General features: G+C 37.8%; 1 protein-coding gene across 10 annotated transcripts in view; it reads right to left on the bottom strand.

The window, feature by feature from the left end:
• The window catches only part of LOC101735390 (optomotor-blind protein), a 137,914-nt gene that overhangs the window by 18,188 nt on the left and 95,009 nt on the right, over positions 1–24,717 (bottom strand). For 6 of the 10 annotated variants that reach the window (XM_021349866.3, XM_012692808.4, XM_038016609.2 and 3 more), the window contains one exon: positions 17,493–17,588. The exons of the other annotated variants lie outside the window; for them this stretch is intronic. In XM_021349866.3, coding sequence (XP_021205541.1) covers positions 17,493–17,588 — 96 coding nt within the window. The remainder of the gene's footprint in view (positions 1–17,492; positions 17,589–24,717) is intronic. 10 annotated transcript variants of the gene reach the window in all.

Below are 24,717 nucleotides of genomic sequence, written 5' to 3'. Positions count from 1 at the left end.
CTAGAGGTCCCGCAGTAGTCGAAATTCGACTATAATTAATTAGAATTGTAAATTTGTACACTATTATGATTGTATTTTATACTTCTATAATCACAAATTTCGCCATTATTACACTATAAAAAATATTATTATAATAAAGACAAACAATATTTAATCTATTCTCAATTTGACCACAGACGTGAAGAACAAAAGTCTGACAATAAATAAATAGTACGCATGCGTGTGTGTGTGTCAAATACATGGTAGTGTGTGTAATGTTTTAATGTATTTTTTAGGCATAATTTACAAAAAAACTTTGTGCACTTCTTCTCTATATTCTCTATAAGTGTGGAAAATTTCATAATCCTCCGTCCGCACAATTTTCGTGAAAAAGGGTACAAAGTTTTTGCTTCACGTATTAATTAATATATAGATATAGATTACAAACAAAAGCGGCAACTGCGACACAAAATGTCCGTGAAACGAATCACACGTTTCGCATTACAATCACACACACGCGTGTATCGCAGATAACACAATACATTGTCCTAGCGAAAGGCTTCGTACTGGAAAAATATGTGTTTGTATGCAAAAACATACATTAATATTCAGCCGCCGGTCTCGGTGCGGTTCGCGCTGATAAATCAATATTCATGACACTCTACATGTGTTTACTCTGTGGCCGCTGAAGGGATCGTTTTCATTATTTGTATTAGGAAAGAATTTTTTACATTCGTAAATGTGTTTTCTTTTTTTTTTTATGTTGTTGTTTTTTTTTCCTGCCTTTTTATTGGAACGAACTACCTTATGGGATGATGCGAAGAGCAGAGCTTCGCAGAATCTACCACGGGATCGGAAACGCGGCCCACTGAGAAGATCCGGCGAGAAACTCAGTGGGCTGTGTCTATGGGTTAATTTACTCGTCGATCCCTTCATCGCAAGCAACGGGTTCGGCGTAGACGGTGACCGGGAGTCATGTTGGTTTAGTTAGTTCTGTTTTTTTTATATCTCCAAGACGATACTGAAAATTTTTAATAATTCAGAAGCAAATTCAGATAACCAGGTTTGTAATGAGGCTTTATAGGCTTTTTGAAATAAGGTGATAGGAACTCTTGTGAGTCCGCGCGGGTAGGTACCACCACTCTGCCTATTTCTGCCGTGAAGCAGTCATGCGTTTCGGTTTGAAGGGTGGGGCAGCCGTTGTAACTATACATGAGACCTTAGAACTTATATCTCGAGGTGGGTGGCGCAATTACGTTGTAGATGTCTATGGGCTCCAGTAACCACTTAACACCGGGCTGTGAGCTCGTTCAACCATCTAAGCAGCAACAAAAAAATAGACATGGGATACATGAGCTCGAAATCGCGTGAATCGTTCGCGATAGATTTGGGCGGCTTAATGAAACTTACTCGTGCTGGCAATACGATAACGCTGTGGATATAAATGCGAAGCAAAACGAATCGAACCGTTGTGAAAGTATAATCACAGATTTTATTGATATTTCGTGTCGATGATCGGATATCGGAATTCACAAAATCACGAACTTCAACAAACCTTGTAGTGCTGCGAAACATTTTGTTATCGATGTTTTATAGAATCTAATAAATTGATTTTATTCAGATTTAATTTACTGGTTGAAATAATAAGTATTATTTACGAATTATAACCTTACGGACGAAACAGAAGGAAGATTAACTCATTTAAAAATATGTATTATACATCAGCAAGCGTGTTTAACTACAACATTGTCTTCGGTTTTGGCGGATCGTAGAAATAATTATAACTATTTAAACTGTTTAATTTTGCGTTTATTCGTTTTACTTTAAGGTCTCCGACAACGTTCCGCTAGCGACGAATAACATCTAAAAGTTGGCTTGATGACCACGAAGACTTTGAAGTGGAAATATTGGAAATAATTGAATTATTGCTTCAAAGGGTGAACGAGTATTCAACCTGGTATTAAGTGATTATGGGAGCCCATAAAGATGAACACGTGAAAGTTGCTATTTACCTTCGAGATATGAGGTCTAAATTACAATTGTATAGTTTATCAGCTGTCTCAGCTTTCAAAATGCATTACTGGTTCACAGTTAAAATAGGCAGGGCGGTAGTATTCGGGCGCACAACACGCCCAAATTCTAAATAGATTTTAAATTTCTAAAACTTCTTTTTTTATTGTTTAGTTTGGTGGACGAGCTCACAGCCCACCTGTTAAGTGGTTACCGGAGCCCATAGACATCTACAACGTAAATACCGGCACCCACCTTGAGACATGTGTTCTATGGTCTCACTTTTAACAGTACAACAACTGTCTCGCCTTTCAAACCGAAGCGCATTACTGCTTCACGGCAGATATAGGCAGGGTGGTGGTAGCTACCCGTCCGGACTCACTAGACGTATGTCGCTACAGTCTTTTGTTTATGCTTGGTTTGTATTAGATCTTTGTCGGAGAACAACGTCGCGAACGTTTTTATTGAAGCAAATTGTTTTTATTGACTAATCGTTGGCTCCCCATACGAAACGCATCGCTTGATTACAACAAATTACGTTTAATTCGATTTAAGTGAATTGATTATGACGGTTTCCGTTTAAGCTCCAGACTGTACTCTGATTTGGTTTAATACGTTATTATGCCTTGTAAGGACAAAATAACGTATGGGTATTGAGAGTTTAATAACACAGTGAGACCTATAAGCAAAGTTTATACAGATTCACAGAACACAATTCAGCAAAACAAATGCATTTCTATACCTAGAAAGAAATGGATCATTATTTCATACTATTTTACTTCTAAGATTCTGTCCTTAAATGTCGTTTGGAGTAACATTTAAAAAGCTTGTCAAAATTTCTAGTCCCAGCTGGTATCGACTAGTCCATACGTATGCAGACTATTAGATGTGGTCGCGAAACTGATAAACAAGCACTAAAACAGTAATTAGCAGAGTTATCTTTATTTCAACCAAAAAGGTTGTAGCCTCCTAGAAGTAACCGCGCAATTATATACATTATCTTATTATGACGGCTTCTTACTACGAATTTACTTAACGGTGGATTCTTCTTATATTTTTCAGCCCACAGACTGCTGGACAGAGGCCTCTGCCAAGCTTCACTACAACGATCAGTCCTGTGGTGCATGTATCCACCGTATCTCCACAGGTCGTCGCCTCACCTTGTGGGAGGCCAAACTACACTGGCTGCAGTATTAGGACTATTAAAAAGTGTGCTTATAACAACGCCAGAACATCACGAACTCATTAAATACAAAAAAAATCGTACTTAAGCCTTTTAAATAAGAATACTTCTAAGCGAAAGTTTAAAATGATTCATGACAGAAGACACTTTTTCTTTATGTACCAATTTATAGCGTCAGATTTACGTCAAATTTATTGCAACGCGTCAATTTATTTCGTTAAATTGCGTCATGATTACGTAAACAACAGCAGCAACAGGAGTAAATATTCAATAACGATGTACCTACATTAAATAATAAGTGCCATAGTATCTATTAGATTAAATGTAAATTCAATTAAAGTTAATGGAGGTATAATGTTGTCAGTATTATATCTAGCTAGCCTAAGCGTGCAGCTGATATTTTGCGGTCGACAACGCTCAAATTACTTCCTAACTCTCTTTTTAGTGTCATACATTTTAATATTCACTAAACGTCAATCTGCTAGTACCAGAAGAGTTTCGATGAATATACTTTGAATAAATCGATCTTGACGTAAGCACTCCGCGTCACTCCCGCCCTTAATGACGATATAAAGACAATCATATTTTTTTTTGTTTTGTCTTCGGTTCGAACTAACGAAGCGGCCCCGGTCAGCCGGAGAGCCATTTCGAAAAACGTTAACATTAAAATTAAAATTATAGTTGTATCTCGAGCGTCGGCTTTAATTACGAAGCTTTTATTCGTCCGTCCAATTTCTTTATTTTACGGCTGGACAACAAATTTATATGTAAATCGGTCGGCACGGTGGTCCCGGGCGCCGTATCGATGATTCCCATATGTCGATTAAAGTAATTACCCCGCCCCGCAAGGACCACGAGTTCACTATCTATCCGTGTACGCTGTTAGATGATTAAATTTTTAAAACACCCTTCTATTCAGTTTTGTTTTGTTTTTGTGAAATATGTAATACCTACTAGACTATAAGTTGACTTTTCTAGTAAATCAAGTTTAAAAAAAAATCACAATTACACATTACGCTATTGTTGATACAAGTAAAATTATTTATTTTAAACTAGTTGACCCGGCAGATTTCGTAGTGCCTCAATCGATAAATAAGACTTAAACATTATATTTATCTACCGTTTAAACCTTCTCTGGACTTCCACAAGTAATTCAAGACCAAAATTAGCCAAATCGGTCCAGCCTTTCTCGAGTTTTAGCGAGACTAACGAACAGCAATTCATTTTTATATAATATATATAGATTATAATTCATTAATAAATTTTAAACTTAATTTTTTTTTCTGTTATCGAAATATCGACTTCGGTGAGTACGTCCTTAATTCATTAAGGTTAGTCTGAGTTAACAAGCGGGAGATGGCGCCACGAGTTTGTCTGTTTCCATTCTTTCGACACGGTCGCAGGTCGTAAACGAATTATTTTCTATTTTTATTATCTGCCTAACGATGATGTAAGGCTTCATTTGTAACATAATTTCGGCAGTTAGATTTGTTACACTAGCCAAGATACGTGTAAACTGTCTTTATGAATGGAATAGTTGAATGACGGGAAGCCTATTTTTAAGCTATTGCTTTGGCAGAGAGAGGCAAAAAGAATTTTTTTCGTTTCAAAAAAAAAAAGAAGATTAACTACTATAGATCATTTTTATCGTAATAAAAAAATTGAAATAGTTTGATTGTGCTACTCGTCAAAAGATGGCGCTGAATTTAGTTTGAATGAAATTTGTTTGCAGCTTTTCTTAATTTTATTCATGTTTTCAATGAAATGTATTTAGCCAAAATATTTGATTTTTTACTTTATTTAATTAATGTCTAGCGATTGTTTTAATTATTTACTAGAAACTTTTTGTTTTGAAAATGCATTACTTTAATGTAATTGGACCGTTCACTTCAATGTTATCAATCGTAATTAGTTCATTGAGATACGAGGGCATGACCTATCCCAATGTAGTTTGAATTTAATTACCGGTGCGAAGTGTTTTCCCAATTGTATGCGTTCCGTGCGCGTGGTATAACGCGGCGTCGTAGGTCGCCCCACGTTCGCGCCAAATGGCTAATTCGCGAGGCGAGCACGAGAAACCGCCATAACTCATAACGCGACGCGAGGACGAAACTCAGCGAACGCATCCGTCTCGCTCTAACGGACTAGAGAAACCCGAGTCGGACGCGCGCGGTTTTTCTTCTTTTACTCCCTTTCTAGAAATCTCATTTTGATTTTTATTCCGAACAGGGGCGTGGATGTTGCGTATTGTGTTTCGCTCGTTCGCCTCTCGTGTACGAGTTTTGAAGGCGTTTTAGCTTTTTGCTAAATTTAATTCGCGGAAGGGCCACGAAACGCGGATCGAGTGTTTAGAGAGTTTTGTTTTTGTTAAAGGAATCCGACGGACGCCGATGAGATTTCGTTTAGCGTTCCCGATATCGATCTAATTCGAATAATATATTTTTTCTTAAAACTAAATTCGAATTGTAATTTAAAAAAATTGAACATGGATACATAGTTCTCTCTATGACAGCGAAGTTGGTCTTACTATTCAAACATTTAAGTTAATTCGTATGAAAATTCTTACAACAATTTTCATAATTAGATATGTCTTTTTTTATATATTTTTTATTGCTTAGTTGGGTGGACGAGCTCACAGCCCACCTGGTGTTAAGTGGTTACTGGAGCCCATGGACATCTGCAACGTAAATGCGCCACCCACCTTGAGATATAAGTTCTAAGATCTCAGTATAGTTATAGTCTATTTAAAAACAGTTAGTAATCGCTCCCAATGTCAAATGGACGAGTATTAACCTCCAAAATCCAAAAACCCGATTGAGTAGCCGTCGAAATGTGATCCGTGCACCAACATTGAGTGTTAAAAATAAGTAAAAAAAAAACCACAGTGTTTAACTAAAGGAAGATTATGTTAGTCAGAGGAGCCGCCGATGCACTAATATTTGTCCAAACTGTTGACACGCAAACCGTCTCAACTGTACGCAAACAGAAGGGTTCACTAATGCCCTTTTTAGTACAAAAAGCGTAGACAAACATTGGATCCAAAGCGAAGGCCAAGCGATGTGATGCGCTCGAATAATTTGATATCTCTATCTACTCAGTTCTGTAGAAAGGTTCGTGTGGCCTGACCTTAACATTTTTTTACATGCAAAGAAAAATAATTGAAATAGGTTTTTGGAGTAGGGTCCACTTTTCCTCGTGATCTATGGAAAATAGGTACAATATGTAGGTTGCATCTAGGTAATGGTATGATTTAATGGGTACATGAACTTGATACCTTAGAACTTATATCTCAAGGTGGGTGGCGCATTTACGTTGTAGATGACCATGGGCTCCAGTAACCACTTAACACCAGGTGGGCTGTGAGCTCGTCCACTCATCTAAGCAATAAAAAAAACTGTCATACAAGATATGAAATACGTACTCAACCCACACTCACAGCTCACAGCCCACCTGGTGTTAAGTTGTTACTGGAGCCCATAGATATCTACAACGTAGACGTGCCACCCACTTTGAAATATAAGTTCTAAGGTCTCAAGTATAGTTACAACGGCTGCCCTACCCTTCAAACCAAAACGCATTACTGCTTCACGGCAGAAGTAGGCAGAGTAGTGGTACCTACCCGCGCGGACTCACAAGAGGTCCTACCACCAGTAATTACGCAAATTATAATTATGCGGGTTTGATTTTTATTACAAGATGTTATTCCTTGACCGTTGAAGTCAATCGTGAACATTTGTTGAGTATGTATTTCATTAGAAAAATTGGTACCCGCCTAGGATTCGAACATCGATGCAACGCTCAACACGAATGCACCGGACGTCTTATCCTTTAGGCCACGACGACTTAATAGTGGATAGAGAAGAGAGGCCCAGGGAAGGGTCGCGTGGCGTGCCGTGGAAAAGGCCTATGCCCAACATTGGCCTAAAAAAGGGTCTTTAATAATGATAATGACTATACCTATAATTAAAGTTTTTATTTTAATTATATCTAAATGAATAACGACAGGCGCCAATATGCAAACGACTTAAAGTAAAGGAGTATTTTCTATCTTAATAAACTTCATTATTAAAACAAAAATGTTTTTTTTATAAATAGGCAAAGGAATGCCATGCCATAGTATTTTTCAGGGCGAGTAAATTGCGTTATTTAATTATTGAAACCAATGTATACCGACTTATTTATTCATTGGATTACAACAGCAAAACTTTATAGATAATTAAACGTTTATTTCTACAATATTACGAACGAAAGAAGCGACGTCACATAAACTTGGTAGTGTATTTTTGCGTTTAAATAGCCAGAGATGGGTATGTATTCGATATCGACATATTCAACTATAAATAATTACTAAATTTTATTTTTAGTTTTATGTGTTATCTTTTTTTTTATTGCTTAGATGTGTGGACGAGCTCACAGCCCACCTGGTGTTAAGTGGTTACTGGAGCTCATAGACATCCACGACGTAAATGCGCCACCCACCTTGAGATATAAGTTCTAAGGTCTCAGTATAGTTACAACGGCTGCCCCACCCTTCAAACCGAAACGCATTTCTGCTTCACGGCAGAAATAGGCAGGGCGGTGGTACCCACCCGCGCGGACTCACAAGAGGTCCTACCACCAGTAATGAAATCTAGTATCTGTGACTAGAAAGGAGATTTATTAGGTACGTCATTTAATCAATTTTGAAATTTTTCAAAATATTTGGTTCTGATTTTACGTAGAAAATAAAGAAAAAAATCTAACAGCAAGCATCCATTCTGTAGTGGTAATTTTGCAATTTGGTTGGAAATTTTTCAAGAGTAGTTTAAAGTTGTTTCGAATTGTCATGAAATTTTGAATTGTTGCTGTCTGTTGTTTATTTTCATTTTGCATTGAATATTATTAGTAAATAAATGAATGTATGAAACATGTGATTCACATTCGAAATCTATTTATTTTAATTTAATGCATTATTATTGCTGTCGATAAAGATAAGTTTTGTAGCGCGTCTAAACGCAACTACAAAATCAAACGGCACTTCAAATTTTCGTGTCTATGGGCGTCGCAAACTATATTGTGCCAGAGCCGTAATGTAACAGAACGTCATGTTATAAATTAGAACAAAACCGATCTGTGTTTTCCATACTGGATCGATTTAAGGGATATAAATATGCGTATTTCGATTTTCGCAAACGCCTACAGCATGTCCGTTCGCGGGTGCAAATCCATTAGCAAGTAATGAGGTATCGGCGGGCGGGCTCTAAATTAAAATAAATATTTGTCGGCAGCGCGGGCGCAAAGAGACGTCGCTTTCATCTCCGCCGACACAGGTGCCGCGGGCTCGGCGTGCACTCCCACAATACTTGCGCACTCGAGTTCTCAACGAGCTCACCTTACCATCACTCAGCCTCTTATTAAGGCAAACATCTTCGACATCATTCCTGAAACGCACAACAGGGATCCGGAATTGCGAATTCTTTATTAGCTTTCCGATCCAGCCTATTTTGACGTGTATATTTTGTGTTGATTAAGTGCTTTTACTACACATAATATTATTTTTTAGCACGGACTTTAAAGACAAATTGTGGTGTTTAGTTGAGAAATTAGATGATTAAAGATCATCCAAAATTCCAAATGTGTTTAATTCGACATTGTCTATGGTTGTCAATTTTCAAAATTAGCCTATTAAAATTTGTCAAACGCTGTCACTGTCAAATGTCATAAAAAAAATTTTAATAGTGAATTAGACGACGCGCAAAGCCTCCAATCGTTATGCCGTATTTTTTTATCAAGGTTCCTTTTAAACTTTGTTGTGATTAATAGATCCTAACTTAGGTAGTTAATCAACCTCACCAAAACAAGTTTCACGGTGCCTGCGAAACAGCGACTAGGTCATTCCACTAAAATTTACGCGTTTTGTTATAAGTCCTAAATAGTTTAGCATTATAGCACTCAGATGAAGGTATTAAACTATAAAAGCCTTTTAACTTAGCCGCCTTCTCCGACACTTAAGTAGAAAATCGTTTTTAGCTTTCCTCACTATTACAAAAAGGCCTCTACGGGCATATAAAAACTACACAAAGGCAGCTCTATTACTCTGGAGGATCGTTAGTGTAACTCCACATAATTACGAATGGAGGCGCCTCTGTCATTATGAATAGGATTATGCTCCACATTTTAATGTTCTCTACGCTTTTGTGGGGAATTGTTTTAATGGAGAATCTGCTTTGTGTACGTCGAACCTTTACGTTTCTCAATTGTCAATCAACTGTAAAACGGAAATGTTAATGTCTTTGAGGATAATGTTGTAATGATAGAAAAAAAAAACTCGTGTCCTCCACAAGTCCAGGGCCGGACTCCAGACAATCGAATTTGCATACGTTCACGAAAATAAGATGGTAATTTTAAAGGAGTAGATTCTATTTTGTTAATTGAAGTAACTTTTACTTGTTGGAAATTGTTTTTACTTGTTTACTTTACTGGTGGTAGGACCTCTTGTGCGTCCGCACGGGTAGGTACCACCACCCTGCCTATTTCTACCGCGAAGCAGTAATGCGTTTCGGTTTGAAGGGTGGGGCAGCCTTTGTAACTATACTGAGACCTTAGAACTTATATCTCAAGGTGGGTAGCGCATTTACGTTGTAGATGTCTATGGGCAGTAACCACTTAACACCAGGTGGGCTGTGAGCTCGTCCCCCCACCTAGCAATAAAAAAAAAAAGAATTGATACCGTCCGTCATCTCCTTTATACCATCTCACTGGTAACCATCTTAAAACTGTTCACATATGCTTCCCGGAAGCGATTTTTGTGAAATGAGGCTCTGGAATGAGTTGAGGGAGTTCACGATGTTTGAATGTTTGTTGTCACGGTGTCCTCTCAGCTGCATCTCTGGCATTGTCAATAACTATGAGCGCTGGTAACGACCACTGACTAATTTTTTTTTACCTATTCTAGTGACCTCGTGTGGTCATACTAGATGCACTGAACGAGTAGGTGAGCTCACTAGGGAGCACTAACCTGACGAATTTGCTAACACTAGCCCTAGCAAAAGCAGTGCTCTACCACCGGATCGGAGGAGTCATGTCCCACCCTTCAAACCGAAACGCATTACTGCTTCACGGCAGAAATAGCCGGGTTGGTGGTACCTACCCGTGCGGATTTACAAGAGGTCCTACCACCAGTAAACCAGCTTTCCAGCTAGGAAGACAAAGAGAGAGAGAGAGAGAGAGATCTTTACCAATAAATTTTTAATTTGCGAAAATGATCAAACCCAACTTCACCTTTTGTAAATTGTTATGTAACAAACGTGAGAAAACTTGATTTCTTTGCCCGATTTTAAATGCGCGCCAAAATCTCTATGGTCTCGTCACTAAAGCGTAGTCAGAATAAGACTCCCAAAAACCGCCACACAGGCGCCTAATGAGTAGTTAAAGCTCGGAATCTAACGAAGTGCCTCACCGCCAACAAAACAAATAAACGCGTTATTTACAACCACTTCTAAATGAGCCCCATAAAATTATATGATCAATGGATCAACGCCACCTGTCGGCGCATACGTACAACTATGTAATTATAACACACAAGTCACGTACAAGTTATCTTACACTTTACGCTCCTAAAGATAAGAGTGAAAATTGATATTTTACATTGCATTACAACAATTCTAAAGTTTTATCAGATAGGAGAAGTATTGTTAATCTTTTCGTCGATCAATTAATTAAAGACAATAAATCAATGATGTTGTATAATTATTCTTTGTAAAGGTGTCTTTTGTTGCTTTTACGATTGTAAAGCCATTTCATGTGTGCGTGTTTTTTTTGTTACAGAAATAGACCGTAACATGTCATATTTTCTTGTATTGCTATGTTTTGTTGACGAGTGAAACCCGGTTACGCTGTAGTATAGATAAAAAAAAATATTGCTTAGATGGGTGGACGAGCTCACTGCCCATCTGGTGTTAAGTGGTTACCGGAGCCCATAGACATCTATAACGTAAATGCGTAGAGTAAACGTAAACCCACCTTGAGATATAAGTTCTAAGGTCTCAGGTATAGTTACAACGGCTGCCCCACCCTTCAAACCGAAACGCATTACTGCTTCACGGCAGAAATAGGCAGGGTGGTGGTACCTACCCGTGCGGATTCACAAGAGGTCCTATAACCAGTTACAGTTAGAAGAGCGGTAGAAGATCCAGAAATAGCAATCCAAGGTGTTGGTGGGGTAAGGTACGCTCTACCCTAAGCACTTCAATCCACGACGCCATGCACGCAGCCGGGTATAAACTGAAGTGGTGCAATAGTCCAAGAGAAATTTATTCAGAGAGGTCATGACCCTCACCATTGAGAATTATCGACCAAGGAGTTGACAGTTCTTATTTTACTCTCTTCGTCTGTGGTTCCGTGATAACAAAACCTTCTACCGGCCTTCGGCTGTCGGTTATTGTCAATGTCAGTAAGCGATAACATCCACTTTCACTTTCGGATCATAAAGACATCTGCCTACGCAATTAAATACGACGTCTGTGGTGTCTATGAAATTTCAAGTTAGTTAAATATGTAAATATACGGTGCGCAATTAAGTACATTACAACTCAAGCAAGAAAGACAAAAGAATTATGTTTATTAAAATATATGTTACTGTTACCATACGTCTTCTAGAGAAATAAATTACATTCATTTATATTCATTTCTGCCGTGAAGCAGTAATGCGATTCGTAAATCTGAGACTTACAACTCATGTCCTAAAGTGAGTGGCGGCGTTTGGGCCGTTGATGTCTATGGGCTCTACAATAACCTCTTAAATCAATGTGGGCGGTGAGTTCGTTCACTCATTTTAGGAATAAAAAAAATTGGAACAAATAAACCAATCTCTTCAATTTATAATTTGTGGTATTTTTGGTGCGTATCAACCCTATGTTTAAGTCTTTCGATAAACTAAACATGTCTAGGTGCAATTCCTTTTGCCTGTCCAGATCGATCAATCCAAATAAAAAAAACTACGCTGGGTATAGAGGAACGCTCATATTTGAACAATTGAACATTCTACAATTAGCTTCGTATGTATGCAATGGAGTCTTAGGATGTGAATCTTTTACTGACTTTAAAACTGGGATTAATTTGAAAATTTGCATACGCATGAAGGACCGATGACAATACAATTATTTTATATCTTCGCTCTGATATCCTGACCAGTATCAACAGGACCAAAAAAAAACACAATTAATTCTTAGTTCGATTTGCTATTTGAGCGTGCAGTTTCAGTTTTTAAATGTTATAAATTAAAGATGTCGTTGTTTTTTTAATTGCTTAAGTGGACGAGTTCACGGACCACTTGGTGTTTAGTGGTGACCGGAGTCCATAAACATCTAAAACGTAAATGCTGCTACCCACCTTAAAACATGAGTTCTAAGGTCTCAGTTTTTACAGGACAACTACTGCTCCAGCCTTCAAACCAAGACACATTACCGGTTAGCGATAGAAATTTCAATAAATAATAGTTAAAAAACTAACAAAATAAGGTTTTATAGAAAATCCAACTAAAAAATAGAAAATAAATTTTAATAAATTTGAATTAAAAATAGTGTAAGAAAAATGATTTTATTGTAAAAAAGCGTGGGGTGCTTTTCAGGATATTATCAAAATAGCCCTTCTATTCATATCTGTTCATAAAATATTTATAACTACTGATACCATGATATTTTTTAGTTGGATTTTCTATAAAAGCGTGTTTTGTTAGTTTTTTTAAACTAATATTTATTTTTCATATTTTAGTTGAATTTTTTCAATATTTTTTTTCAATACTTTTTTAATATTGAATTATCATCGGTCCTTAATGAGTATACCAAATTTCGAGTTAATCTGACGTTTTGAAGGGTATCAAAATCATGTTCAAAGATTCCGTTACATACTAACATACATACGTCCGAAGCTAATAAAAACGTATTAAAAAGGGATGGGAATTTTCAAAACTTAGTTTTAGAGTTGGGACGCAATCGATGAGTACAATATTAAAACGTGCTTACCTATTCTACCTATGCGCTGGTAGTCTAAGAGGCTATTTCAGCTACGTCCGGACGGGTAGGTGGGCTCACGGACACAACCTGAGAGAATTTACTAACACTAGCCCTAGCAAGAGCAGTGCTTCGCAGAATCTACCACCGGATCGGAATCGCGACCCACTAGACGATTGAGATAGTAATATGATCCGGCGAGAAACTCAGTGCGTCAGAGCATAGTTACCGTAAACATGTTAAAAAACATAACGGGACAGCTGTCGAACGGTATTCTAATTTATTTATTTATTTATTACCCTCCATATTGGTATACAAAAGCTTGTTAGTTTTGTGAAAGGGCCCAAACCTCTAATCATATTGTAATTAACGGTCGTTTTAACGCCAATTCTCTGAGTTTTTTTTTTGTTTAATTTTTAATGGCCCCGACATATTTCGGATACTCGACGTTTTGCCGCAGAGCCGTTCGTCAGTGGCACGGAGAACGCGTGTCTAATTATAAGAATGGCTTTGAGTAGATAGATTATAGAGCAGAATATGTATTACTCTTTGTTATTACGCAGAGAAACTATTAAGACAGTCCGTTGGTTTAAGTTTAATTAACTGTGGGTTTTGTTTCTAATTCTTGCCGGCGAGGCTTAATTCGTTTTAGTAAAAGTCGACGCTTTAACGACACGAGGAAATTACGCTGATGACGTCATCTGACTGTGTTAACAGTCAGATGACGTCATCAGCGTAATTTGACGGTAACCCGTCTGCAGAAAAATGTCACTATAGTGGTTTACAAAAACCTTAATATTTAATATAAAAAATATAAAATTTCCTTGTTTTTGATGAATTATTTAAGTTATATCACTTGTATAATATACAACAGATCATTTCGAAACAATTGTTAACATTCTTGTACAATTAACTGTTACTGTTCTGAATAGGGTCCAAATATTTATTCATAATAGGTGAGCTCACGGGGCTCAACCTCTAATAATTTGATAACATTACCTTTAGTAAGAGCGTTGAATCTATCGCTCTGGCGATGAAGCGGAAGATCCCTCGAGAAACTCAATGGCTTACTTTTTCATGTCAGATATGAATTACTGAAAAAGCCCCATTCGCTGGAGTGTTCAAGTAAAAAACCTTATCAAAACCCCACTTAACGAGTGCATGCGACTAGCCATAGTTCGCGAATTATGGAGAACAGTTGTCAATAAACAAGGAATCCACATGACCACGGCTACTTTGCCACGAATAACCGATTATGATGATGATAATGACGAATTTTTAACAACAACATTGAACTCATTTTGTAATTGATTGTAAATAATAAATCAGAATAAGAAAAAAAAACATTTATGAAAACACGTTAATGGATCTGTGTGTTTCTATAGTGTACGTCAAAATGTCAGACGACTTAATTCGTCATCTTCGCCCCTAAATATGGGAATTTACATTTTATTACTGTATTCATAGAGTAGATATTTCAATGTATATTGACAAGAACAAATATTTGAAGATGTTTTTGTTTCTCCTCTATATAATTAGGCAGCAGACACCTTAGTGTGATTACTGCGAGGCGCCTAAAGCAGTTACCTCGACTTCTCCACAGATTTATAACTAAAAAGAACAAAAGGAGTTTTTCTGCATAATTTTTTTTATCTGTGGTTTATGAGCACATAAAAAAAAAACGCATTAGATATCGTACGTTATGGCGTTTTGTTCCTGATACATTTTAATTTTCTTTTTATTACATTCCGTGTACATATTTTATAGTTAACTCAATTTAAAATTTCTCGATTAAGTTTATTTAATTTTGAATGCATGCAATAGCAATTAAGATATAATTAAAATTAGTACTGCCCGTATAATTTTACTGTCACACAGAAATTATTATGAAAACTTAAAACAGACCCGATGGATATAGAAATAAATGTTTTTTTTTTGTATTGCTTGTATTGGTGGACGAGCTCACAGCCCACCTGGTGTTAAGTGGTTACTGGAGCCCATAGACATCTACAACGTAAGTGCGCCACCCACCTTGAGATATAACTTTTAAGGTCTCATGTAGTATAGTTACAACGGCTGCCCCACCCTTCAAACCGAAAAGCATTATTGCTTCACGGCAGAGATAGGCGGAGTGGTGGTACCCACCCGTGCGGACTCACAAGTGGTCCTATCACCAGTAATTACGCAAATTATAATTTTGCGGGTTTGATTTTTATTACACGATGTTATTCCTTCACCGTGGAAGTCAATCGTGAACATTTGTTAAGTACGTATTTCATTACAAAAATTGGTACCCGCCTGCCGTATTCGAACACTGGTGCATCGCTAAATATAAATGCACCGGACGTCTTATCTTTTAGGCCACGACGACTTCAAAACTTTAGTTTAAAGGATTATTTAATGCTTCATTTTTGCTAGTTGCAGACAATATGACATCTATTAAAAAAAACTTTTATATCGCATCGATTTTATATTGCATCGATTTGTAAAACTTATCATAGACAAGGACCCGAATTCCTTTTACGTCTAAATCGTTCGTGTTTATTGTGAGTATATATAAAAAAAATAATGAATTATTTATTAAGGATAAAGTAATGGTACTGTTTATTAACCTAATAAGGGTACTTACTATTTGTGATTTGTGGCAATTTAATTAATACCTTGACTACATAAATGGATGTGTTACTTGTCTTAATGCGATATATGCGTTGTGAAGATTGAGGACAATAGTATTTTCATCGCAAAACTAACATTTTTTTTTAATTGAACGTCATGAAATATTATGATACAATAATGAATCGTCCTAAAGATATTTTCAAGATAAGTTTACATGTTTATGTTTTGAAGAACAACTTTCGGACTGTCGATCTAGAGCGTTTACTTTGTTGATCCTTTAGACGCATTTTGATAACTGGCAATAAATTTCAAGAAGCGCACCAAAATTGTAACTTTTTTTTATTGCCCTTTTAGGCAGACGAGCAAACGGCCGACCTGATGGTGAGTGGTTACCGTCGCCCATGGACTTCAGCAATGCCAGGGGCAGAGCCAAGCCGCTGTCTACCGTACTTGTACGTACTGTACTTGTAGTAAAAAACCTATTAGACAACACAATGCAAGGAGGTAAGGAGAGTAAAACGTCTATTATCCGATCGCGACGGGGCAACGCAGACTGCAAAGCCGCCGTCGCCATAAAGCATGTCGGATCCCCCGGATTCACTTTCGGTGCTTATAGATCTCTAAAGCACCGGTCACCGTCCTCGTCGATTACGACGAAGAGTTCGATGAGTGAACTAACCCATAGACACAGACAGCCACTGAGTTTCTCGCCGTGTCTTCTCAGTGGGTCGCGATTCCGATCCGGTGGTAGACTCTGCGAAGAACTGCTCTAACTAGGGCTAGTGTTAGCAATTTTTTTATTGCTTAGGTGGGTTATTTATTGCTTAGAGCTCACAGCCTATCCGGTGTCAAGCGGCTATCGGAGCCCATAGACATCTACAACGTAAATGCGCCACCCACCTTGAGATATAAGTTCTAAGGTCTCAGTATAGTTACAACGGCTGCCCCAGCCTTCAAACCGAAACGGATTACTGCTTCACGGCAGAAACTAGCAGAGTGGTGGTACCTACCCGGGCGGACTCACAAGAGGTCGTACCACCAGTAAATAATTCTCTCAGGTTGAGCCTGTGAGCTCACCTACCCATCCGAGTGTAGCTGGAATAGTCTCTTACACTACCAGCAAATAGGTAGGGAAAAATAAAACGTTCGCAACAAACATGATATTAATAAACTCTTTGTTTTGAACTAAGACCATTAAACTAAATACTCATTCGTAGATTTCGAAATACGAAAAAAAAAAAAAAACTAACATTCGAACAGTCGTTATCCACTAAACAGAAAATTACACGGATGAATAAAGTTACGTTTACACGCACTCCGGAGGTAGTAGGCAGCGACGTAAAAAACGAACAGCCATAATAGATCCGACCCGATCATAAATAATAGAATCATTAACATCTGCCACGATGATTTGGATCATCAGTTTTTTTCTTTTGTCCGTTCTCCAAAAACAACGATGCTTAACTACGTTATACGGGCGTGGTGGATAAGTATTAACGGTTGAATTTTATCTTTTTCAAACATTCATTGACGGCGATTTCAATTAGACTGTTGTGTTTTTTATTCGTTTTTTAAACGCAAAATAATAGCAGCGTGGTTTTTTTTTTAAGTTTCATTTCATTTCATGTAGATACTTTTTGTTGAAGGCTACTAGAACATCTACAGTATATTTTGAAGAAGAAAAAAAAAAACAAATAAAACAAAATTCTACTAACCAAATGATCTGAGTGGGGGTCTCTGGGCGCACTAGGTGCTGGATTGGGCCACAGCAACTTTGACAACATCCGTTGGCTTTGGCTATAGATGAGCTCCTACGAAGGAGAAAAATTTAACTTTAGTACGCTATGAATCAAGGCGGAAAATGCCTGAACAGCTTGTCAATTAAGGTCTATAAAATAACTAGCACGTCATATTATTTGGAATTGTTATTAATAATAACAGTTATTAAAAACCTGCGCCTTCGCCTCCGGCTTATTAGAAGATAGTTATGTCACATTCGCTGTCAACTTTTGGTCAAATAATACAAGGTATATTTTTATGTTGCATGTGCTAAACCAAAATTATTAATAATAAAAATTACAGTTTATTTAAATTTTCAATTCGGATGGTTTCGTTCAATACGTTTAAAATTCTGATAAAAAACTTTTTTTTTTCCAAAGTCGATAAACAGGTTCCAGCATCCAGTTCCAGAATGCCTAGAATAAGCAAACTTAATATACAAAATCTCCCCAAATGTTGACCTCCGCTGAGCTATAAAAAAGCATAACGAGACGATAATGATAGGTTGGGCAGTGTTCTCGCCTGCAAAACAAACAGTGTACATTCACCAAAAGAAAAACGTACAACTAAAATACGAGACACGACCGTATAATTTGGAGTTAAGACGTTTTTTGATTTACGACGAACATTATTGGGACTTTTGTCTTTTTAGTAACAACGTGTAGAATTACAATGAACGAACAAATGATATTGTAACTTTGTTATTTCTAATACACAATTAGTTTTAGTTTTATTCGCATGATTCTGTTTGTTTATGATTTTTTTATGAAGTTTTTTTTTCTCTATTTGCTGGTAGACTGGTAGACTGGTAGACTAAGAGGCTATTTCAGTTTCGTGCGGACGGGTTTTTTTGCTATACATTTATAGACGTTCAAATTACTATAATCATCTTCATTACATTTCATTTTACTCCATATCATATCATTTTTCATAAACATAAGAATATAAATTAAAATGACCTAAAGGTCTTAGTTACCAGGTCATAAAATCCCTTAGTAATTCAAATTACAGAGGAGTTTTTTTTTTAAATTAGAATCACGATCGAGCATAGTCAAGGCGTAAGCACTTTTAAGCCTCATTTGAAGAAAACTTGTATTAACGCTGCGAAACAATTTTAGTATTTGAGGTGTGGGAAAATGGATATCAGAATGCTTTACCTTATACCCGGAGTTATTTAAAAAATATATCATTAAAATTTGAGTAAGCCTTTGTGATTTTGCTGAACGAATTATAGAAGATTAGAACAACTATATTAAATAAAAGGTTCAGTAACCAATGGCCGTAAACAAAGGGATGCTCTATATAAGTACAGGTACAAGTAAATAGAATCTCTTTTTCGAAATTCGTAATAAAAAAACAAAAAAAAAACATGTTTTTGACGTAACTCTTTTAAGAAATGGTCAAGTATTCACAAGCAAACTATTTTTATTGGCCGATATCTGGACAGTCTACGTACGCATCTACAGCACTTACAGCGCGTGTACCAGCTAATTAAAAGGTGTTTATGTGTGTTTTATACACATCGGTTGTCTATAGGGCGTCTTGTGAGCTCGCAAGGGAAGGTCACCACCCGCTCTGTCTGCGGCTAAATCGAAGTACCTTCCGATTTTAAGGGTGGGATAGCCGACTTCCTGTCTCAAGCCAGTTGGCAGCATTCCAATTAATAACCACTTAACACTAGACGGATTGCGAACTACTCCACCGATATATCGTCTTTTCGCATTGAAAGTGTCCAATTTCCAAAAATATTCGATATGCGTAATCATTTGGTATCACCAGTATTTTTCTCATAAATACTGTCAAAAGAGCGTAGTTTAGTTTTTTTTTTTAGTTTACCTATGTTTTTACTACTATTAACAAAATTAATACATAATTTTATCTTACTTTAAAAGACAAATAATGTATGTGGTAAAAAAAAAAAAATGTTGTAAATATGATTACACCTTTAAAACACTCTCCTGTAAAATTAGTAAGTTTTGAGATTATACAGTTTTAATGCGAGAAGGCGATATATGCGATAGAATAAATGGAACTTTCAATATCGCTGCAATATCAATTTTTACGTTAAGTGCTTAATGACATTCGAGATTAAATAAATTCCATTACAAACAAATGAAATTTTTGACATTACTCTATGAAGCTATATCTGTGCGGTTTTAATTGTGAAGCGACAAAACCGCGGGATCTAATCGAGCTTAATTCAGAAACGCCGTGGTGCACACTGAAATAAGTGGCGCTTCTGACACTCTGAAAATAACGCTCTGCTTAAAACAAAAGCAGGCAAGCCTCGAGGAGAGCACCTTAGGTTACGCAAGTTCAAAACGTTGAGAACTTAATCAGACGCCGATCAAAGCGGGACTGTATCGAGCCTGTAATTAGCGTCTACTTGTGGGAATGTGAATAGACACAGCCCACTGAGTTTCTCCCCGGATCTTCTCAGTGGGTCGCGTTTCCGATCCGATGGTAGATTCTGCGAAGCACTGCTCTTGCTAGGGTCTGTGTTAGCACCACTCCGGTTTGAGCCCCGTGAGCTCACTTATTAGTTAAGTTTACGCTGAAATAGCCTCTCAAGGCTATCAGCTTAGGTAGGAAAAAAAAAGTGAATATAATTTGGCACCGCACTTGATGTCCACAGAACGCACTGGACAGTCCTCGTCAAAATACCGTTTTTTTTTATTGCTTAGACGGGTGGATGAATTCACAGCCCGCCTGGTGTTAAGTGGTAACTGGAGCCCATAGACATTTACAACGTAAATGCGCCACCCACCTTGAGACATAAGTTCTAAGGTATAGTTACAGCGGCTGCCCCACCCTCCAAACCGAAATGCATTGCTGCTTCACGGTAGAAATAGGCAGTGTGGTGGTACCTACCCGTGCGGATTCACTAGAGGTCCTACCACCAGTAATAAAATTCTTTACCAGTCATCAATGTACCTTACATTGTAACGACAAAGTCTGGGAATGCGGACAATTAAACCGCGAAAACTATTTACACCTACGTCCGATCCTGACGTACATACGTGAGTGTACGGGAGTGATGTCCGGATCTGATCCGACGACAAGATATCGGCCAATGAAGGTGGACGGACTTATATGGAAAGACTGCGCGGTGGCGTCGATCCGCCGACACAGCGAAAGATCAACGCTAATTAAGCGCCATAAAACCGAATATCGTTACCTTTCACCGAGCCGGCCGCCGGCCGATACGTCGTCGACGTGAGAATAAATAAATAAATAAATAATAGTTTAAAAAAACTAACAAAATACTGGGTGCTTTTCAAGATATTTCCCTGTCTATTTCTGCCGTGAAGCAGTAATGCGTTTCGGTTTGAAGCGTGGGGCAGCCGTTGTAACTATACTGAGATCTTAGAACTTATATCTCAAGGTCGGTGGCGCATTTACGTTGTAGATGTCTATGGGCTCCAGTAACCACTTTACACCAGGTGGGCTGTGAGCTCGTTCATTCATTTAAGCAATAAAAAAAAAAAGAATTTATCAAAATAACCCTTCTACTCATATCTGTTCATAAAATATTTATAACTACTGATACCATGCACCCCACGCTTTTTTTACAATAAAATCATTTTTTCTCACACTTTTTTTTAATTCAAATTTATTTTCTATTTTTTTAGTTAAATTTTGTATAAAAGCGTATTTTCTTAATTTTTTTAAACTATTATTTATTTTTAATTTTTTAGTTGAATTTAAATTTTTCAATTTTTTTTTAATATTTAATTATCATCGGTCCTTAATAATTATACCAAATTTCGAGTTAATCCGACGTTTTGAAGGGGGTCAAAATCATGTTCAAAGATTCCGTTACATACTAACGTACGTACGTCTGAAGCTAATAAAAGCGTATTAAAAAGAAGATGTAGGTATACCGCACGTACACGAGCCCACCGTACGGTAATAGATTAATGATACAGGTCGCGAGGTCCGTGTTTAAATGAGGATCCTCACTCGTGAGCGAGGGTTAGCTGGAGTGCGCGTGAGGTGGCCACCCGTGCGCGAGCGAGAGGGACGATGGGCGCTCGCTGGAGGCGCCACCGACGCGCCACGGGGCGGCGCCCGCGTCGGCCCCACGCGCACGACACGTCTTATTGAGAAATTCCCGAGATGATGCATAATTCTCCTTTTGGTTTCCTGTGTAGTCATTTTACTCCCTGTTAACAATATTACCGATTCGGTGACCGGAGCGCAGACGCATATTTTAACGGAAACATCGCCGCAGTCGGCCTTTGTTTGCGCTTTGTTGGTTATTTTTTTGTGATTCTCGAAGCATCGCGAACGCATGTCGAAAGCAATTGTTGAGAATTTGGTGTATCGTTTAGCTGATTTAATAGAATTCCTAATCTTGACGATCTACTCAACATTTCATATCTCATAGTTACCATTTTAAAAAGTTCATTTATTCTGAAAATATGAAAAATTATCTTGAAACTCGCAAAGCTATTCCTTTTTTTAGTATACTTGTTTACTTCCTTTCAATTTACTAAGAATATTTTATTGTAATTTTACGATGAATTACCAACATCAAAAAAAAAGTTCGCTTATACCACACTCGGTTCAAACCGCCGAGCTGTTAAAACAGCAATCACGGTTATCACGACAGCTATGCTAATAAGACATGCTAATTCTCAAAACCAACAAGCGTCGAACAAAAAAATTGTGGGACGATCGCCCGAGGTCAAAAAAGGAGTAAAACTATAGCAGCAGACAGGCGCCAGGGCCAATTACGCGGGTCCACAGTGGCCCTAAGCCTGAGCAGAGATGGTCGCGCCACCCCGGGAATGCGGCTATAACTTTCTAGACTTTGATGACCTCAGAGAACCGAAAGCATATTGTGTTGTTCGGAGACAATGTGTATCATGTGATTTTTTTTTAAAATGTTTAACAGGAAAAAGCAGATTCCGTCGGCGTTTGTTTGTTGTTTGTTCCTTATGGCGGTTTTAAATAGCTGATTTTCAGTATACTCCGTATTACCTTTTTTTTTATAACTATAATATTTCGTACCTGACATTTCATGATTTAGTTATAATTTATTCCAAATTCAGTAAAGTTGCTTAGATCATTAATCAAGCTATTACGTTTATCAGTACTGTCCAGGATACGACTATGTCAGAACGAAATGTTAGCCATACGGGTTCTTACCGCGAATTACCTACACATTTGATTAGTTTCCGATAATTCGGTGTGTTGCAAGCGTCATGACCACGGCTAGAATTGTGGTGGGAGCCCGTTAAATAATAATGCCTGTAATTCAGATAGACGAGAAAATTTCAAATGACTCTTAAATTATATAGTAAGTATTGGAACATCATAATAATTTATATCTTTCAATTTGTTTAGTGAAGGCATTTTGCGCAAAGCATATTCAAACGAATTTTATAGATTCGTTGTTGGCTTTTCTATGGATGGATCTAGCTGGCCTAAAGATTTATCCAGCTTCACCAAGATGGGTGGGCGAAGTCAAGGGCTCAGTCAGGAGATAGATTTATAAAATAGTACCATCAATGGAGAGTCGCGGGAACGTATTTCCAATAAATGTGTGTCCTTTAAGATATTTCCAGTTATTCTTACAGAAAGATTTTCGATAGTATTTGCTATTGTATCGTTTTCTTACAATGTGTAAAATTTCGTATTCAAACCTTTGAGAATAGGATTAGGATCTTGTCCTTAGAATGTGTTTGCTGTATGGCACAACACCCTGCCTATTTCTGCCGTGAAGCAGTAATGCGTTTCGGTTTAAAAGATAGAGCAGCCGTTGTAACTATACTGAGACCTTAGAACTCATATCTCAAGGTGGGTAGTGGTATTTACGTTGTAGATGTCAATGGGCTCCGGTAACAACTTAACACCAGGTGGGCTGTGAGCGTCCGCCCAGCTACGCAATAAAAAAAATTCACAATAGACTTATTCATCTTTTTAAATAACGTTTAGAATTTGGTGTGAGGCATCTGTTGTGTAACCACTAACAGTGTTGACTGCGGTAACCCCCTTGCCCCTTCTGGGTTCTGATCGTTTAGTGAGTAGGCCCTTAATTCCATCCTTGGGCCCGCGGTCCGCTTCCAGCATCTGCAGACCATCTAGTGACAGATACCCTGTGCGTCCCCAGTCGCGGGGACCTTGTAGGAGCTTCGGTCCCTGCCCCATTCAACCTCTTTTTTTATCTCCTACCTATGCTGATAGCCTTAAGAGGGTAAGCTTCGCCCTAACGTATAGGTGAGCTCACGGGGCTCAAACCGGAGTGTTGCTAACACTGGCCCTAGCAAGAGCAGCGCTTTGCAGAATCTACCACCGGATCGGAAACGCGACCCACTGAGAAGATCCGGCGAGAAATTCAGTGGGCTGTGTCTGTGGGTAATTCAACGTTAAAGACCGTAATACGGTTTGATAAATAAGGACTTTAAAAAAAAATCCAAAACTTGTTGATCAAACAGCCTTGTTGAACGCCCAAATTTGGTAAGCACCTACAAGCTTGTAGAGACCGGTCTTCTGATCAGAACGTCTGTGGTTTCTCAAGAACGATAAGCTTGTATCGTATGCGAAAAATTACTGCGCGAATAGTCGAGTAGCTTGGTGTTTGGCCGAATACCCCAATAGTCAATTTCCCGATGTTATCCTCGACGCCAGTAATGCCGGACATACTGATCCGGTAATTCGACCGTGCGGGGCGTGACCGGATGCCTGTGACGTCAACCAGTTTGACCAATCACGAGGCGCCATTCGTAATCTCATTGACACCCTTGTACCGGTGAGTAAGGGCGATATCACACATTTGTATAGGCTGACATTTTGTTGGGCCATTAAGAGTTGTCATTCATAGTCATCAAGTCGAAAGGTGATGTTCCGATATTGTTATTTTCTAGTTATGTATATGATGATGCTTTGGTATGTTTTCTTAGAGTAAAATTAAGTCATCGAATTGTTTTTATTGTTAAGGATAACCCATCTTCGAATTTCTTTGTGATACATTTTTTTTATGTTAACTGTTTTCCCAATTTCCATTCCTTTTAAACTTATTTCAGACTATAGTGCGCCTGCTAAAGAACTATATTGCATTGCTATTTATTTATATACTATGTTAAAATTATTTAGAATTAATGAAGAGACAATGAATCGACGAAATCATTGCTTTGTAAAATGTAAATGTTGTTT

Source organism: Bombyx mori, chromosome 16 (assembly GCF_030269925.1).
Source record: "Bombyx mori chromosome 16, ASM3026992v2".
In the NCBI taxonomy this organism is placed as follows: domain Eukaryota; kingdom Metazoa; phylum Arthropoda; class Insecta; order Lepidoptera; family Bombycidae; genus Bombyx; species Bombyx mori.
This window is presented reverse-complemented; position numbering and strand designations above follow the sequence as displayed.